The 15,709-nt window shown below is 42.4% G+C and overlaps 1 protein-coding gene across 1 annotated transcript in view; it reads right to left on the bottom strand.

Moving 5' to 3' along the window:
* The window catches only part of LOC146855703 (uncharacterized), a 1,104,791-nt gene that overhangs the window by 422,562 nt on the left and 666,520 nt on the right, over nt 1–15,709 (bottom strand). The window contains exon 71 of the mRNA XM_085653597.1: nt 3,409–3,471. Within this exon, the coding sequence (XP_085509723.1) occupies nt 3,409–3,471 (63 nt within the window). The remainder of the gene's footprint in view (nt 1–3,408; nt 3,472–15,709) is intronic.

Here is a 15,709-nt window from a genome sequence, read left to right as displayed (position 1 = left end):
ATGTAGGTGCTCACTACTTTTGAGGGGGGACACCACAATCATCATCATAGCCCAGGGCACACTGTTTGTAGTCTTAGTCTCAAGTGCATTCTGGGAGTTGTAGTCTTAGTTTGCTTCCATTAAAACAAGTAGCCTTACACACTTGACAGCAATAATGGTGGGTTTAAAATCAAGGACTTGAACCAGTGTGTGTGAGAACCTGGCCCCCTATTATGATCTTGACGTAAAGTCCAAACTCAGGCGCAAAAAAGGGCGCGCTATGGACCGGAATCCTGGACAATGCGGAAGTGACTGCACCCCAGACATCTGCACAGGCAAACTCAGGCAGGTCAATCCTGCTGAAATATACTGCAGGGAAATGTGCAATAAATTATGTTAAATGCGGAATTCAGCACAAAAATCGAAGCTTCCGCTTGCAATTTCTCACTTTCCAGCTGAAATCTCAGAATATGAGCCATTTATGTACCCTGCAATTACCACGCCCTGAGGGATCGGTATATACGGAGAGCAGTAAAATATCTCACCGTCCACTTCGTCATCAGGGCCCCTTTGTGAGGTTTGCAACATATTGTTGTTTTACTCGCCAAAGCAGTGACATTCCAATCGTCACACGGGCGACACCAGCCCTATTGCAGGCAGGCCTCACTACGTAAACGGGACACTGCAGACGCCGGGCTCGACAGAGGCCACCTCCGCCCGCAGGCCCCGGGGAGGCCGGAGCGGTGCTGAGTCAATGCGGAGGGTTACTCTCACGCTGCATGGTTCGGACACAGCAGGGCTCGGATGGAGCCGTTTTGTTGAGGGCGAGGAATGTTCTGGATGAATGCACATTAGAAATGCAGCATAGAAAATACCTTGTGCACCAACGAGCACTGCAATTGCACTTGGTTGCTAAATGGCGTTAACGAGCGTAGGGCGGGCAGGAACAAACTTCAGTATCATGTCGCTTGTTCGTAATGAGTGTGGTGTGGTGTTACATTGGCATCTGGTGCATAGATATTCAAGCCACCTGTTACAAAGTGCATGGTGCCGTCACCGTAGCAGTTATAAAGTAAAAGTATTGTTAGTTACACTTAAGAAGCATTGGCCGTGCGCGCGCCTCGCGCTCAGTATAGAGGGGGGGTGGGGGAGAGTGGAGGCCAGCAGAGTGATGCGATCTGTGATGGGGGAGGGAATTGAAGCACGGAGAGAGGCATGCAAGGCTTAATGAGACTTGACAGAAACCCATATGGCGGCTGCGCGCGTGCACGCGCACGTGCCCGCAAGCTTGAAGCCAGGAAAAGCCTCTGGTAGCACTTTTAAAAGCCCGTTTACTAAATTTCTTGCAGTGCATGCGCTGGTTCAGCGAGACCTAAAAAGGACACCATATATTAAAATAAAAATAGGAGGCCATGTCAAATTGCACATTTAGAATAGTTCAACTGTGGGAAAAAGCTGTGGTATTTAGACAGTTTTGGGATAAACTGGGCAAAATAAATTCATATTCCCATTTTTTAAAGATTTATGGCCGGTAGGTGTCATAAACAGCCCTGGGAGGGTTGATGTTCCTTGAAACTCAATGAAAGTATTAGGATAGTTCAAGAACACGTCTTCAGAACGCCCTGATAAACTTAATATGTCATTTATTTTATCCAATTTGTGAAAACAAATTGTATGAAAAGGCCACATTTGGCACAATTTTTTCACACTTCTTGAAGGTGGGTTGGGGGGCATGAGGACTGCTTAAATACTCCTGGAATGGATTAGGCTTGGTTGGATCTACACTTAGTGAAAATCAGAATGGCAAATTGCACCCAGCACTTTGAAAGCTCAACAGGCATTTCAGATCGAGCATGTGAGGGAGAAAGAAGTCAGAAACAAGTTACAGGAGTCTAAGAAAAAGAGCTTGTTGCTATAATGACAACTCACCCTCCTAATTAATGGGTGAGAGGAAGAAGACTATTTTTTTTAATGTATTTTATTTTTCTTAGTTAAATTTATTTATTATTTTAAAACAGAAAAACAGTGTAACAACAATGATTAGCTGCAGCTCAACAGACAATACAATTATAAGCATGGTGAAAATCCCTGGAAGTCGCGGCGGGCAGTCAAGAGGCATACATAGCATAATGCATAAATCTCACAACAAATAATTATATCATATTAAAAGTTAGTCACGTAGGAAGTGCAAGGCTCAAAAAGACATTTCAGTATATATGCAGGTGCAAAATCACATCAGAAGTGACATAGGTATACACTGCAGCAGGAAACATCTATTACAACGCAGTGATTACAACGACCTACCTTTACAATGCAACTTTTACCACAAAACTGCCTTTACATCACATGCCATTACAATGCATGCCATTACAAGGCATGTCACTACAACGCATGTAATTACAACGCATACCATTACAACGCATGCCATTACAACGCATTATGAGCTACGTAATGGAGGTTTTTTAGTATTAGGGTAGGTATGGGTTCTGGGGTACATGGGAATAGTACATTCTACCCATACACTATCAAACACTTTCCCTACTGTTGCACTCACTGGAGTGGGAATAGTAATTTTTACCACTACACTATCCAACACTTACCCTACTGTTGCACTCACTGGAGTGGGATACCCCTACACTATCCAACACTTACCCTACTGTTGCCCTAAAAGTATTATGCGTTGTAATGTCATGCATTGTAATGGTATGCGTTGTAATGGAATGCATTGTCATGGAAGTTTTTTAAAATTCATTGTAATGGCATGCGTTGTAAAATCATGCAATGTAATGGTAGTTGCAATGTAAAGAATGCGTTGTAAAAGCATGCGTTGTAACGTCATATATTCACTGCAGCATGAGACGAGGTTTGTGCCTATAGGATCAATTACAGTGCCAGCCCAGGTGAAGGGAGGAGTGATATATGTAAGATATCAGAGAGAGTAGTAAAAACTACAGCCCAGTAGGCCGAAGCTGGGGGACAAGACCACGCAAGATGCATGAAGTCAGCTACACTCCACTGACATCTAGCAGATTCATCAGTAGCACTTACGTTGAAGCGATGTAATTTAGCAGGGTATAGTATGCCTGGTGAAGGTATCGAAAATGCATAAGGCTCAGTCTACCGTTAGGGAAAAGAGATTGTCCCGTATACAGAGCCCCAGACAGAGATAGGCCTATCCAGGGCAAGCTCCCAGCGGATCTTGGCCGGGCGAGAGCCCATAGGCCGTTCGAACTGCGCAGATGCATAGATGTGAGAGAGAAAGTGCCGAGACAATAGCGCTGACAGGAGTAGGGTGAGAGCAGTACATTCTGCCGGGCCTATGGGAAGTCGGGGTATAAGTAACAAAGCATGGTGCGAGTGTGAAAGACCGTGAAAAGATCAACTGGGTCTCGCGGCTCATCTACACGGGAAGAGTACGCAGATTCTTACCGTGCTCTCTAGATGCTCCTCCTCCACAGCTTCACTTTTGTCCTGGGGGACTGTGCTTATTGACTGCGAAAGGCAAGCAGATAGTAGACAATAGTGTCATTACTGTAGGTCTCGAATTCAAGAATCACATGCACAACACTGGAAATGCCTTACAATGTGTGTCCCTCAACTATCAAACCTGAAACACAATCAGTGTGTGCTTGCACATGTAAGACTGCCTGTCTGTCCACACTAGAAGAGTTCATGTTGTTGACTAAAACACCAGGTCAAAGAGAATGTGTGATTGAAAGGAGAAAAGGTTCAGAAGAGCAAACTTTCTTTTTTGAATTTAGTAAATCTGTCAGGTTACTACTGTATGCTTGTATGTATGTATGTATGTATGTATAGCTACTTGTTTAGTGCAAACCTAGCTGGGAAGCATTGGATCCACTTGAGTGGAGACAGGAGCTAAAGAATGACTACACCACTGACATAGGATGGGGATCACTATAACAAAAGGCAAGCTACACCCCAATCTCTGCGGGGTGTAATTAGGCTAGGCACAGCCGCTGTAGAAACTGATGTGAGATGCACATCCCAGAAAGTTTACTGGAGATAGAAAACTTGCCGTTATACAGCTTAGACGCATGGCGATTGGCCACCTTCCATTCTAAAGAAATGTCTGGTGGATGCAAACACATCTAGCATTTCAGTAGACATTCAGGATTCTCAACTGACATTTGGATCTTTTTGCTCAATTTATTTAGAGTAGCAATAATTCTTCCAAAAGAAATATTCATATTTATTCGTTCATTTTCTAATAACATTATTCTACCAGGGCAAGAAAATATGTCAAATGCTCTCCTACATGTTTGGCACTTTCTAATATTGGTGTATTTTGCATTTTTGTTTACAGCAGAGCCAGTTTATAATATTAGTTATGGACCGGAGCCCATGGCACCCTATTGACTGCCCATTTTTCAGGCTCGGTACAGACAGCTTTGTACGCAATATGCCACAGGGCCAATCCTTGCTCATGATGGGATGGCTTTAGGATCAATCTCAGTTGTCTTGCTCCTATTTGTTGCTTTCTGTGTTTGACCCGCCCACAGGAGCATTTTGGTTTGTCAGAGATTTGTCATTCTTCCGGCTCCGAACACAACATTGTAAACAGAGCCTTGTTTAAACACTATTTTGCTGCCTTTCAGTGCCACCTAGCAGTCACTAGAAAAAGCTGCAGCAGAAATGTGGGCGATGCAACATCGATCTTGACAGACTACCATAAACAAACACTGGCAATCGGCCTCGCTTGTATGCAAAGGTAAGCGAGACCAATTGGCATTCAACAATCAGTGTGTGAACATTCATTATAACACGATGAAGTTTATCATCCTCACCACCATCATCATTATTAAAACAACAGTTAGCAGAATAATACAATATTGGTAGCCACAGATTGGCGTTTTCAAAGTGCTGAAAACAGAAAATGCGTTCAGTATATATCACTGTGAAAGCCCAATCCCGGTGAGAATAATAGTCATAAATGCCCCTCACAACTGCAGGTGGCACACAGATTTCTGCAGCAGATGCAGGAACACACTGAGCTAGGATGCCCCCAAGTCTACCTGACGGCAACAAATTCTGGGAGGTACCCTGAGTTAGAGACAACATTGGCTAAATCTTGATTTTAAAAAAGAATGAAAAAGTGAAACGATAATATTGTTTCTCTTCCCGATCACCCTCGTCCCAACACTTCCTCCACCATGATTTCACGAGAAAAGTATTTCCACAAAAAGAAAAATGTACACATTTGGCCTTTTGCGTGTGTTGCGAAACGTCTGTGTGAGTTTGCTGCCCTCTTGTGGTTTTGAACAACCTCACAGTCAGAAAAATATTAGAACCCATAGAGTGATCCATAAAGACAGCGAAGATTTGTGGCTGCGCGGCACATTGAAGACTTACGGCCGCTCACCTGATTCAGAAAACCCCAAAGCGTAAGTGTGATCGACTAGGCTTTGATTCTCAAAGAAATTAGAGCATCTACACTCGCAGCTTTTTTACACCTCCGTTTGAGGGCAGATTGTTCAATGTGTGCCATTCACAATGACAGTACTTAATATGTAAAAAAAAAAAAAAACAAGTGCCAGGACCCTTGTCAGGAGGCCACAGCAGCTTTCACCACCCATTACTCCCACCATCGCTGACAATGACAGTACCATCCCTACTAGCCATCACACTCATACAGGTGTGGCAATTCAGACTTAAACTATACATTAAAATGAGTAATACATGCTGCCCAAGTGAAAGATGTTAGTGATTATGATGTATATTAATTCTTAAACAACATATAGTGTTCTTCAAAAAAAAAAAAAATACAAACAGCACCACCGTGTGGCAGAGCTGGTGTTGACAATAAAGTGCCAGTGCAGAGCGCCAGAAACTATCGGCTCAAATTAAGCACTGCACAAAGGCTTCCAAAGTACTACTGGAAAGCAGTGAAAGTGGCATCTTTCCAGGAATGCTCACAGGAGGCCTTCGTGAAAATCACATTTAAGTTTAAGCAAAGCCATTTCTGCATGTGTAATTGTTTGCCCTCATTTTTGCTGAACCTGTTGCAAAACCCCTTCTCCTACACCCTTCTCCCACACCATGGCCAATTCTGGTGGTGCTCTCAGTCTTGAAACCGATTTGCTTCTGTACTAAACTGGAATACATTACTGGTTCATAAAAAAGTGTCTGGCTACAATATTCTTGGGCTATGCTTGAAATTTCACGGTATTCCCACCAAGAAAGACCCTCTCACCACTTCTGGGAGAAGATTTTCTACCACAGAATATTGAACCAATGTGGGGCAATGTTGTATATGAGTGCATCTTTTTATTTTAAAAGTGTTAAGCCACATTTTGTGAATGGCAAACTTTGTCTGCACTATGAGTCCACAATTGACAAAATTACTCCCCATCTGGCACGCAAATTGTATATCCAGTTTAGATCCAAGACTCTCCCAACAAAACAGTTTTGTAGTAAGTGGTCATTTGATTCCTTTGGGGGGGGGATCTGTGCCCTGTTTATCCACAGGCACCTAAATCTGTTACACACATCTTATTCTTTTGTCTGGTGTATCGTACCCAAATTGCAAAAGGGATAGTTCCACTATGCAGGAACTTGGGTACCAGATTGCACATGAAGGCCTTTAGGATTCTGAGTGTTGTTGACACCTCTGGAGTGGTGATTTTCTCCATGGCCAAACTTATGTTCTCAGTATGAATTAGACGTTGCAAGTGTATGCAAATCAGTGAGCAGTCTATTGTTAGTTTTACAACAACTACAAAAAAATCCAGTGAACACAATGTCCATAAGAGTCCACTGCTGAGTCGAGCTGTGATCTTCTTCATTTTTGTTGACTGCTCTATTCTTCTCGTACTAGTTTACAATTATTCTGCACTTTATATAGCTCGTGCACTTTGCCACTCATTGCACGTTGGCACTTTCAAAGAAGAGAGAGAAGCTTCTAGAATCCTATTGCTCCTATAACCCATGTATTCACGTAGATATTTTTAATACACCAAGGTTTACACAGTTTGTGTACTTTTTCTCGCAACATTGGTTGTTTTAAATTACGTTTATATTTTATTGACTTGTGCACCTTTTGCACTTTCCAATCAAGAGGTTTGGCAGACAGTGCAAATAAGCATGTTTGCTCCTGCTTGTGCGACCAAATGGCACAAGCACTTTTTTTGCACGTTTTGTAACCTATAAAAAAGGGAGTAGGCAGATAATAAACCACTGTTTTTTTTTATTTACAAGAGAGCTTGTTCTTGTTAGTGCAAACCAAAGGGCCTACTAATAGAAGCCTTCATACTAACTCATTGGTCTACTTTGATTTTGGCCTTTGCCGTCCTCTGTTGTGTATTTGTTGTGTCTACCCAAAGCATATGCCTATAAAGAAAGTATATGCATTTGTAACTCCTTTTCAACTAATAGATTTTAATTGTTTTACTTTTTAATGTTCAATCAATCAAAGGCCATTTATAAAGAGCACAGCTACCTTGCCCGAGGTGTCCCGGTGCTGGAAAACAGACTAGAGAGACTGAGCAGCCAATGATACTACTGTCCCTGCTTAAAGAGCCAGGTTTTTAAGGCCTTCCTAAACTCATGTTCTGTTTCTAACAGGCGCACATGGCTAGGCAGTGTGTTCCATACTTTGGCTGTCCTTACCATGAAGGATCGGCTCCCTTGTCGAGTCTTTGCGTATCAAGGTACACAGAGGAGGCGCAGGCGATTTGATCTCAGGCTCAGTTTCTGGCGATATAGGCTACGCCTCTGCCTGAGGTAGCCAGGGCCCTTGCCATAAGAAGCTTGAAAGGCGAGGGTGAGCATCTTCAACTCTATCCTTCTGGCCACTGGAAGCCAGTGAAGTTGTCTCAAGTGCAGGGAAATGTGATGACGAAAAGGGACCCGACGGATTAGCCTCGCCACTGCATTCTGAAACCTGTGGATCAGGTAGACGGGCAACCCCAGATAGTGGCATAATCCAGTTAAGAGGTTACCAACGTATGGACTGTGATCCTATGGCTCTCCTCCGGCAGAAAATGTAAAACTTTCCTCATGGATCTCATTTTCCCAAAAAAGGTGGCTGAAATTTGCCGGACTTGTGCCGTAAAGGAGAGGTCTGTCTCCCACCTAACTTCAAGATTTCTAACTGAGTCCTAAGGCACTTGTGGGGGGCCCAACTCTCCCGGCCACCAAAGGCAAAGTGGTGAGGGAGAGTGGGGGGGGATATGCTTGACTAAAGAACAAGACCTCCGCCTTGTCTGCATTTGGTTTCAGACAGTTTCTGTTCATCCAGATTTCAATGTCTTTTAAGCATTCATTACATTCATGAAAGGATGCAGTGGATTGTTCTTTAAAAGAGAACACCAGCTGAGTGTCATCTGCATAGGAAACTACCTTCATTCCCCATGAGGCAATAAGAGAGCCAAAGGGGCAAGGTAGATAATAAAGAGCAGCGGACTCAAGGTGGAACCCGAGGCACTCTGCATACTAGTGGTTTGAGTGAGGAGGAGAACGGGCGAAGCAAAACCCGTTGGGCGCAGTCTTCAAGATACGACCGGATCCAGGCAGGTGCTATCCTTGAATGCCAAGATGGGCTAGTCTTTCCAACAGAACTGAATGTGAGACCGTATCAAATGCTGCTGATAGGTCCAACAGCTCTAACATGGCAGATGTGCCACCGTCAACTGTCACTCTCACTGACTCGGCTACTTCTACCAAAGCTGTCTCCATGCTACAGCTCGACTGGAAGCCTGACAGAGTCATGTAGGGTGCCTTTGGCTTCTACAAAATCAACTAGTTGTCACTGAGCCAATTTCGCCAAGACTTTAGTGGCTCCAGATAGCAGGGAAATCGGACGAAAATTGCTAAGCACGTCAGGGCCAGCTCTAGGTTTCTTCCACAATGGTGGTAGGTATGCCTGTTTCCAAGTGGCCGGAAATTTCCCAGTTTTAAATTAGGCATTCCAGATTTTGTTTAGTAAGGGATTTAGCCACAGGGCCAGTGATCTAAAAGAACCAAGCGGGGCTGGGGACCCCCAGGGATCCCGATTTACATCACAGAAGTTTGGCCAATGACTCCTCAGCTCTTATAGGCCTGAATTCCAGAAACGCCGGAAGGAAGTTGACTGTGGACTGCTTAATTGCAGTGGTTTCTTTCACAGCTGTAAATGAGGAATGCAATTTTTTTTTTTTTCCCCCAAAGAAATCGGACAGGCTCATGCACAGGGTATGGGAGGGATGGAAAGTACTATCCAACGCTGCCGGTTTGGTAAAAGATTTTACAATCTTAAAGATTTCCTTAACGGAATTTTCAGAACTCTCTATACATCTCGCTAGATGTTCCCTCCTCCTACACCTCAGCAGTTTGTGGAATTTCTTCAAGGACTCCTTATAGGCACTTTTGACTGTGGGCTCGTAGGACTTTCTTCGGCAGCTCTCCAAACCATTGGCAGCTTCTCTTTTACGCTCTGATGTCGGCTGAGAACCAAGGGCCCGAAGGTGAGGCTCTAGAAGTAGTGATTGACCTCAAAGGTGCAAATGTATTCAAAGCAGACGTAATCCAAACGTTAAAGCAGGAGGTGGCGCTATCGGGATTGCCTGATAGTTGTGGTGCTGTTGCATGTAGGACTGGCCCCCGGGTGTTAGTAGTGACCTTACTCCAATTCCTCTTTACTTCTGTTATTTTTTCACTTGAAGGATGTTTAGCCTTGAAACTGGACGTAAAAGGGACGAGGAGGTGGTTCGTTCATAGCTTGCGCAGTGGCTTCGACACTCTCAAATATTGAATATTTGAGAAAATTAAACATGGCACACGTCCAGCTCTATGGGTGGGTGCGATGACCAACTGGTTGAGATTAAAACCTTTAGGTGTTGATAATAAATGGGAAGCCTGGAGCTAGCTGTTCTTAACAATTTAATGGTTTATCTGGATGAACTCATCCATAGATGTGTTGCCCTGTATCAGGGTTTTTGTAACATCTCCAGTGTACTTAGAAGCATCTGGGGGGGGGGGGGGCTCTCTGGCTCAAGACTTATATTGTTGTTTAGGTCTTTTTCTTCCATGCTGCATTGTATTCCATTATGCTGGGTTTATGTATGTTCACCTTTTATGCTCTTGATGATCAAAATAAAGTTATGATGATGAATGACAAATATGGTTTACACTTGAAAAAATATTTGTGCACGTAAGCTACATTTACACGAGCAAAGAGTTTTAAGAATCTGACCCTAGAGTTCTATAAACCCATCGACACTCTATTAAGATATTTACTTAATTTCTGATCTACTTCTACTGCTCCCAACCCTTTCCTCTTTTTGCATGAAAAACACATTTCCCATCTGAAGTCCACCCTTTCCATTGCCTCCTGGGGAAAATAGAGGATAGTCAAGCACTTCACACACTCTCTGCTACAGTCATATCAGGGCTACTCAGGTGTAAATTTCAAAGAGCAGAAAAGTTTATGAAAGGCACTAGAAGCATTTTTGAATACCTACGAAACTAAACAAGTTAGAGATTCCTCATGTTAATCATATTTCCTTAAGTACTCATCTTGCACTCGAGAATAGACACTGCTTCTGCTGTATAGAAAAATGTGCACATTGCAGAGAACTACCACATTTGTAGTAAGACCAGGCAAAAGTTTAACCAAACAAGCCTGATTGTGCCTAACTCTCAATGAATGTGTTTTACGTATTTTATGTATTTATTGTTTTATTCAACTTGCGCATTTTCAGGTAGTAGCTGCACACGGGCATTTGGTTTCAGAAAATGTCTTGCAAAAATTGTAAAAGTGGCTGTGTGCCATGGCAGCACGTGCTGCATGAGCATCGCTTCCCATATTACTTTAGAAACTGGAAGGAATACGCATCGAGCAGCAGTCTCATGTGATATTGGCATGCGTGAGCATACATTGCAAACAGTTTTCACACAAATGACTGCTCAGGCATAATTTGCATTACACACATCATTTTCGCCTTGTGAATCAATTTTAAGTTTTGTATACAGTGTTTTTTTTTATTTTTAGGGACAAGTCGCACCAACACCTCAAAATCATGTTGGACCTTCTTCTCAAAGATATCTAAAGAAGTGAGACTTAATTGTCCAAATAGCCCTATTTACAAGTAGAAAACAACTTTTCTCATCCAGCAAAGTTATATCTGCACTCTCAAATGTTTTCATTTCTCCTCGAGACAATTTTGTGGAAGTAAATCTACAATCCTAGTTAACCTACAAGCAGGGATGGGAGTAGGCAAGGAGTGGGCGGGCGTTCAACGTTTCTACTGACAACATATGAACGTACACATCTACACATTTGTGGGCATTCAAAAGACTTTTCTGACCCTTTGCCACCTAGGAAATGGTTGGGATTGTACTTTAGACAAGGGTAGGGAAAATGACTTTACAGGACGGGAAAGGGATCAAAACAGTTAGAAATCTGCATCCATGAAAGGTCGGCTACAAATGTACAACGTTCTTTCAAACTCTGATCTTTCCTCAATTCGGCCCATCTTATCTATGATAGGTTTAGCTTCCTTTTTACAGAATGGGTCTGGAAGTGTTGTCATGGGAGGGACACAGGCCTCCACCCTAGGGTAGGGCTTGTAGGTGCATATGAGCATGGGAATGTTAGTGGCTTAAAGAGTAGCCTTCACTACTACCCTCTTATTGGCCACTAGTGCTCGGTAATCTCATAGTCTTTTAGTTTTCAAATGCTGTGTGTATGTATGCACATTTATATTTCATTGTATGTATAGGGCATAGCACGTTGATTTGCAGAAAACTGGTGACAAACACTTATTTCTGCATAGTGCATGTTTGAATTACAAGAATTCAGACTATATTAGAAAAAGGTATTTGCAACCCAGGGTAGAGTTTTCCGAGTTTTATAAGTGGCTAATCCCCACTTTCAATTTATTATTCCAATCTCCCCTCTTCTTCCTGGGATTCCAGCTTTAACAGCAGTCAACAATTGTGTTTGAATGACAGGCAGTGGAGAGGTGTGGGGCATCTGACTTCGGAGCACAGGGTTTACAGTTCGATCCCTGGCTCCGGCGGCAGCTCAGCTCAACTCCATGTGACTCTGGGCAATAGCTCACTTAATTTCCAGGATGGCCCCCAGCGCCTAGAGACCCGTTCGCGCTTTACAAATACGGATTTAGATTTTTAGGCACTAACAGGCATCTGGAGACTCAATTGCCAATGTGGATGCCAGCCTAGACCTAGGTTCTCACTGTGTTCTGCTCTGTACTGAATGGTTTGCAGAGGTAACTACCCTGCTGACTTCCGTGTGTGAGAATACTCCACTCCACTGAGAGATAGGTGAAACCACAGTGCTCATGCGTATATAGCCTTCCTTTCCAAGAATTCAAAGGTAGAAAGCTTCCATAAGTCGGAATCTGGAAGAATACGGCAACTGAAAGGGATGTAGAATTGTCTATTGTGGGGCGTGGCTTCGGAGCCGAGAGGAATGGCCGCCGTTGGCGAGAGCTCCGTGAGGGAGTAAGGGGACGGATCTCCTCCAGACGCTTAATGCGCACACAGAATTCGCCGAGCCGCTTTATTATGCGGCGGAACACTTCGGCAACGTTTTGAAGCTTTTAGAGTGGCAACGGGCGTCAGCGCTGCAATGTATTTCATTGTTCTCCTCAGAACACGGACCTTCGGTAAAACGTGGCCGCCATCTAAGTTACTTGGTTTTCCTACGCCATGTCTCTTTGCTGCCTGCATTCACTAAGCTTTTGCCCTGATTTGATATAGGCAACAATGGAAGCAGTTTCTCCTCAGTATTACTGAACTTTGGGAGTAATTTTGTCACACTTTGGCAATTATTTATTTATTTATTTTCTCTCTCTTCAGTTTTTCTCCAGCATCTCAGGGCACCATCTTAGAATTTTTACATTCTATCTGCCAACTTTTCTTTTTCAACAGCCATATCGTATTCAGTTTTCACTTTTCCCTTGCCGCTGAGCAGTACATTGCTGCTCCCTGATAGAAAATGCATTCCTAGTCAGATTTTTGGTCTCTTTTCCTCTCAGAAATAAACAACGATTTGCTTGGCGCCACTTTTGATCCTTGGTGTTTACTTTTCAGTTTTCTTTTTAAAATGGCTCGCTCTAACCGCTCTTCTTCACAACAACTGACTGCGCCTTCTTCGTCATTAGAAGATATTAATCCTTTTAGTGTATTACAGGATAACATGGAGGAAAATCTTAATGACTCTGTTGGAATAAAAGGCACTTCTACTACTACGTCTCGCTCGAGCAATAAACCTAACTCCAAACTCCCTTCAACTTCGGGAAAACGAGTGAAGACAAATCCGCCTTCTCCTACCAACTCTGTCTCTTCTGTTTCTTTGGACCTTTTGCTTGAGGAAATACGTTCTCTCAAACCATATATGGCTGAAACAAACACCCGACTTCAAAGCCTTGAGGACAAGTGGTCACACACCAAGCTTCGAGTTGCGGATCTTGAAAGAAGAGTGACTTCGGTGCAGGTTGTCTCAGACCAAGTCCCTGGCATTCACAAAGAAATTAATTTCCTTAAACAGCAGGTTGAGAATTTGGAAAATCGTAATAGACGCAATAACCAACGCATTTACGGTTTGGTGGAAGGTATTGAAGGGTCAAATCCCCCATCCTACTTTCAATCCTTCTTGCCAACGCTTCTGGGTCTTCCTACCTCCACTTCGTTAAATATTCAGCGAGCTCATCGTCTGGGTCCAGTTCCCCGCATATCTAATTCATCTGCCTCCTCCTCGAAACCTAGAGGTGTCATCCTATACTTTCTAGAATATACTGATCTCATAAAAGTGATTCAGGTGGCTAAACAGAAAGGGAAAATTACTTGGAATGGCTCAAATCTCTTTTTTGCTCAAGATTATGCTAAGGTTACTGCAGATCGACGCAAACAATTTCTGGACATGAGACCGGCCCTGCGTGCCCTGAATGTCCGATATGGATTGTTTCACCCCTGCCTTTTCAAAGTTACTCACAACAATAGAACAACAACTTATGAAGATCCGGCTCTTCTTCAACAATTTCTGAACTCACACAGAGAGGATTCCATGGACTCTCCTGGTTTATAATTGTTGACTAAGTTTCATAACGGGTTGTTGTTATTTGGCGTTGGTTCTTCTTTTCTTATCGCTTTGTTTTTAATGCGTTGTGAATTATTATTTTTAATGCCTTCTCTCTCTTCCTTTCTTAGGTGCGGTTCTGTGTTCCCTTGTTGTTGTGTATGATGTTCTCGCCTGGAGGCGTTTCCCCTTTGCTGCATCCTCTTGGGGTCCTCCGTTTCGACGTGCTACCTTCCCTATCTGGCTCTTCCATTCCCGTTTCTTTTGTCTTTTTATGGTATGTCTTTCTGACATTATTTTGTACCATCGATTGTTGGACTTGTTTTGTTTTGCTGTTCTATGTCTTTTTTATTTCTGTTCTTTGTCCTCCAAATCTTTCTTCTTCCTTTTCTTTTCTTTTCCCTTTTTTCGCTTTTGTTAACATCTAATCATTTTCTTGGTCTTGATTCTTTTTCCCCTTTCTCGTATGGTATCTTCTTCTCTGCATTTCATAATACTCGTTTTGCTAACCCTGCATTTATTCATATCTTTTTCTTTTCCTTCACCCTGAGACTATTTTACAACTTTTTCTTCTATGTTCTCTTGCTCCTAGGTAATAAGGTTCTATTTCCTTATATTGGTTGCATATTGACTGCTTTTATTATGTTTGATCGGTATTACTTAACTGTGTTTATTTTCTTTGTGCAAATTATCTTTAATAGTTTACCTTTAGAGTTGTGACATGGAATGTTAAAGGAGTCAATAACCCTATTAATAGGCAACGTGTATTAACCCATTTATCTAGATTAAATACGAATATTGCTTTAGTCCAAGAAACGCATCAGATGTTGAAGCAGCTAAGTTGAAAAGGGGTTGGGTGGGTCATGTTTTTTCTTCCCCAGCTTTAGGAAAGAAGAATGGTACTTTGATTTTATGTCATAAAAATACCAGTTTTCAATTGTACATCTGGAAAATGATCCTGATGGTCGTTGGGTAATTGTTAAATTACTTATTGATCTAATACCCTTAGTTTTATTTAATGTTTATGCACCTGTTACTATTGATAATATGTTTTGGACTCAGGTGTCTGACAAACTTCTTCTGATAGATGACGATTATGTTATTTTTGGAGGTGATTGTAACCAGGTTTTAGATCCTATATTAGATAGACACTCTTCTGTAAAATTCTCCACTTCTAAGATGCACTCACAATTTACCTCTGCCATACGTCGTAACGCTTTAATTGACATCTGGAGACTTTGTAATCCAGACTTACAAGAGTATACCTTTTATTCTCCTCCTCACAACTTACAATCTAGAATCAATTATCTCTTTTTCAGCAAACCTTTATCTCAACTTGTCACTCATGCTGAAATTGGATCTATCCTCATCTCGGACCATGCTCCAGTTTTTGTAGATTTTGACCTGCTGCTCTTTTCTCCTAAGGCCGGTAGATGGCGTTTGAACAATGCATTATTATCAGATCCTAATTTCACAAGTCAATTTAGCTCTTTTGCTTCTGAATTCTTTTCTATTAATTCCGTTCCGGACTCTTCTTCGGTAATGATTTGGGATTCTTTTAAAGCTACAGCCAGAGGATTCATTATAAATTTTGTTTCACGGAAAAAAAAGTTTTTGGAGGCCAAAAATTCTCAGTTATTAGCCAAGATCAAGCAACTTGAATATTGTTACTATCGCTCTAATTCGGAATCA

Source organism: Triturus cristatus, chromosome 4_1 (genome assembly GCF_964204655.1).
Source record: "Triturus cristatus chromosome 4_1, aTriCri1.1, whole genome shotgun sequence".
NCBI classification, from domain to species: Eukaryota; Metazoa; Chordata; class Amphibia; order Caudata; family Salamandridae; genus Triturus; species Triturus cristatus.
This window is presented reverse-complemented; position numbering and strand designations above follow the sequence as displayed.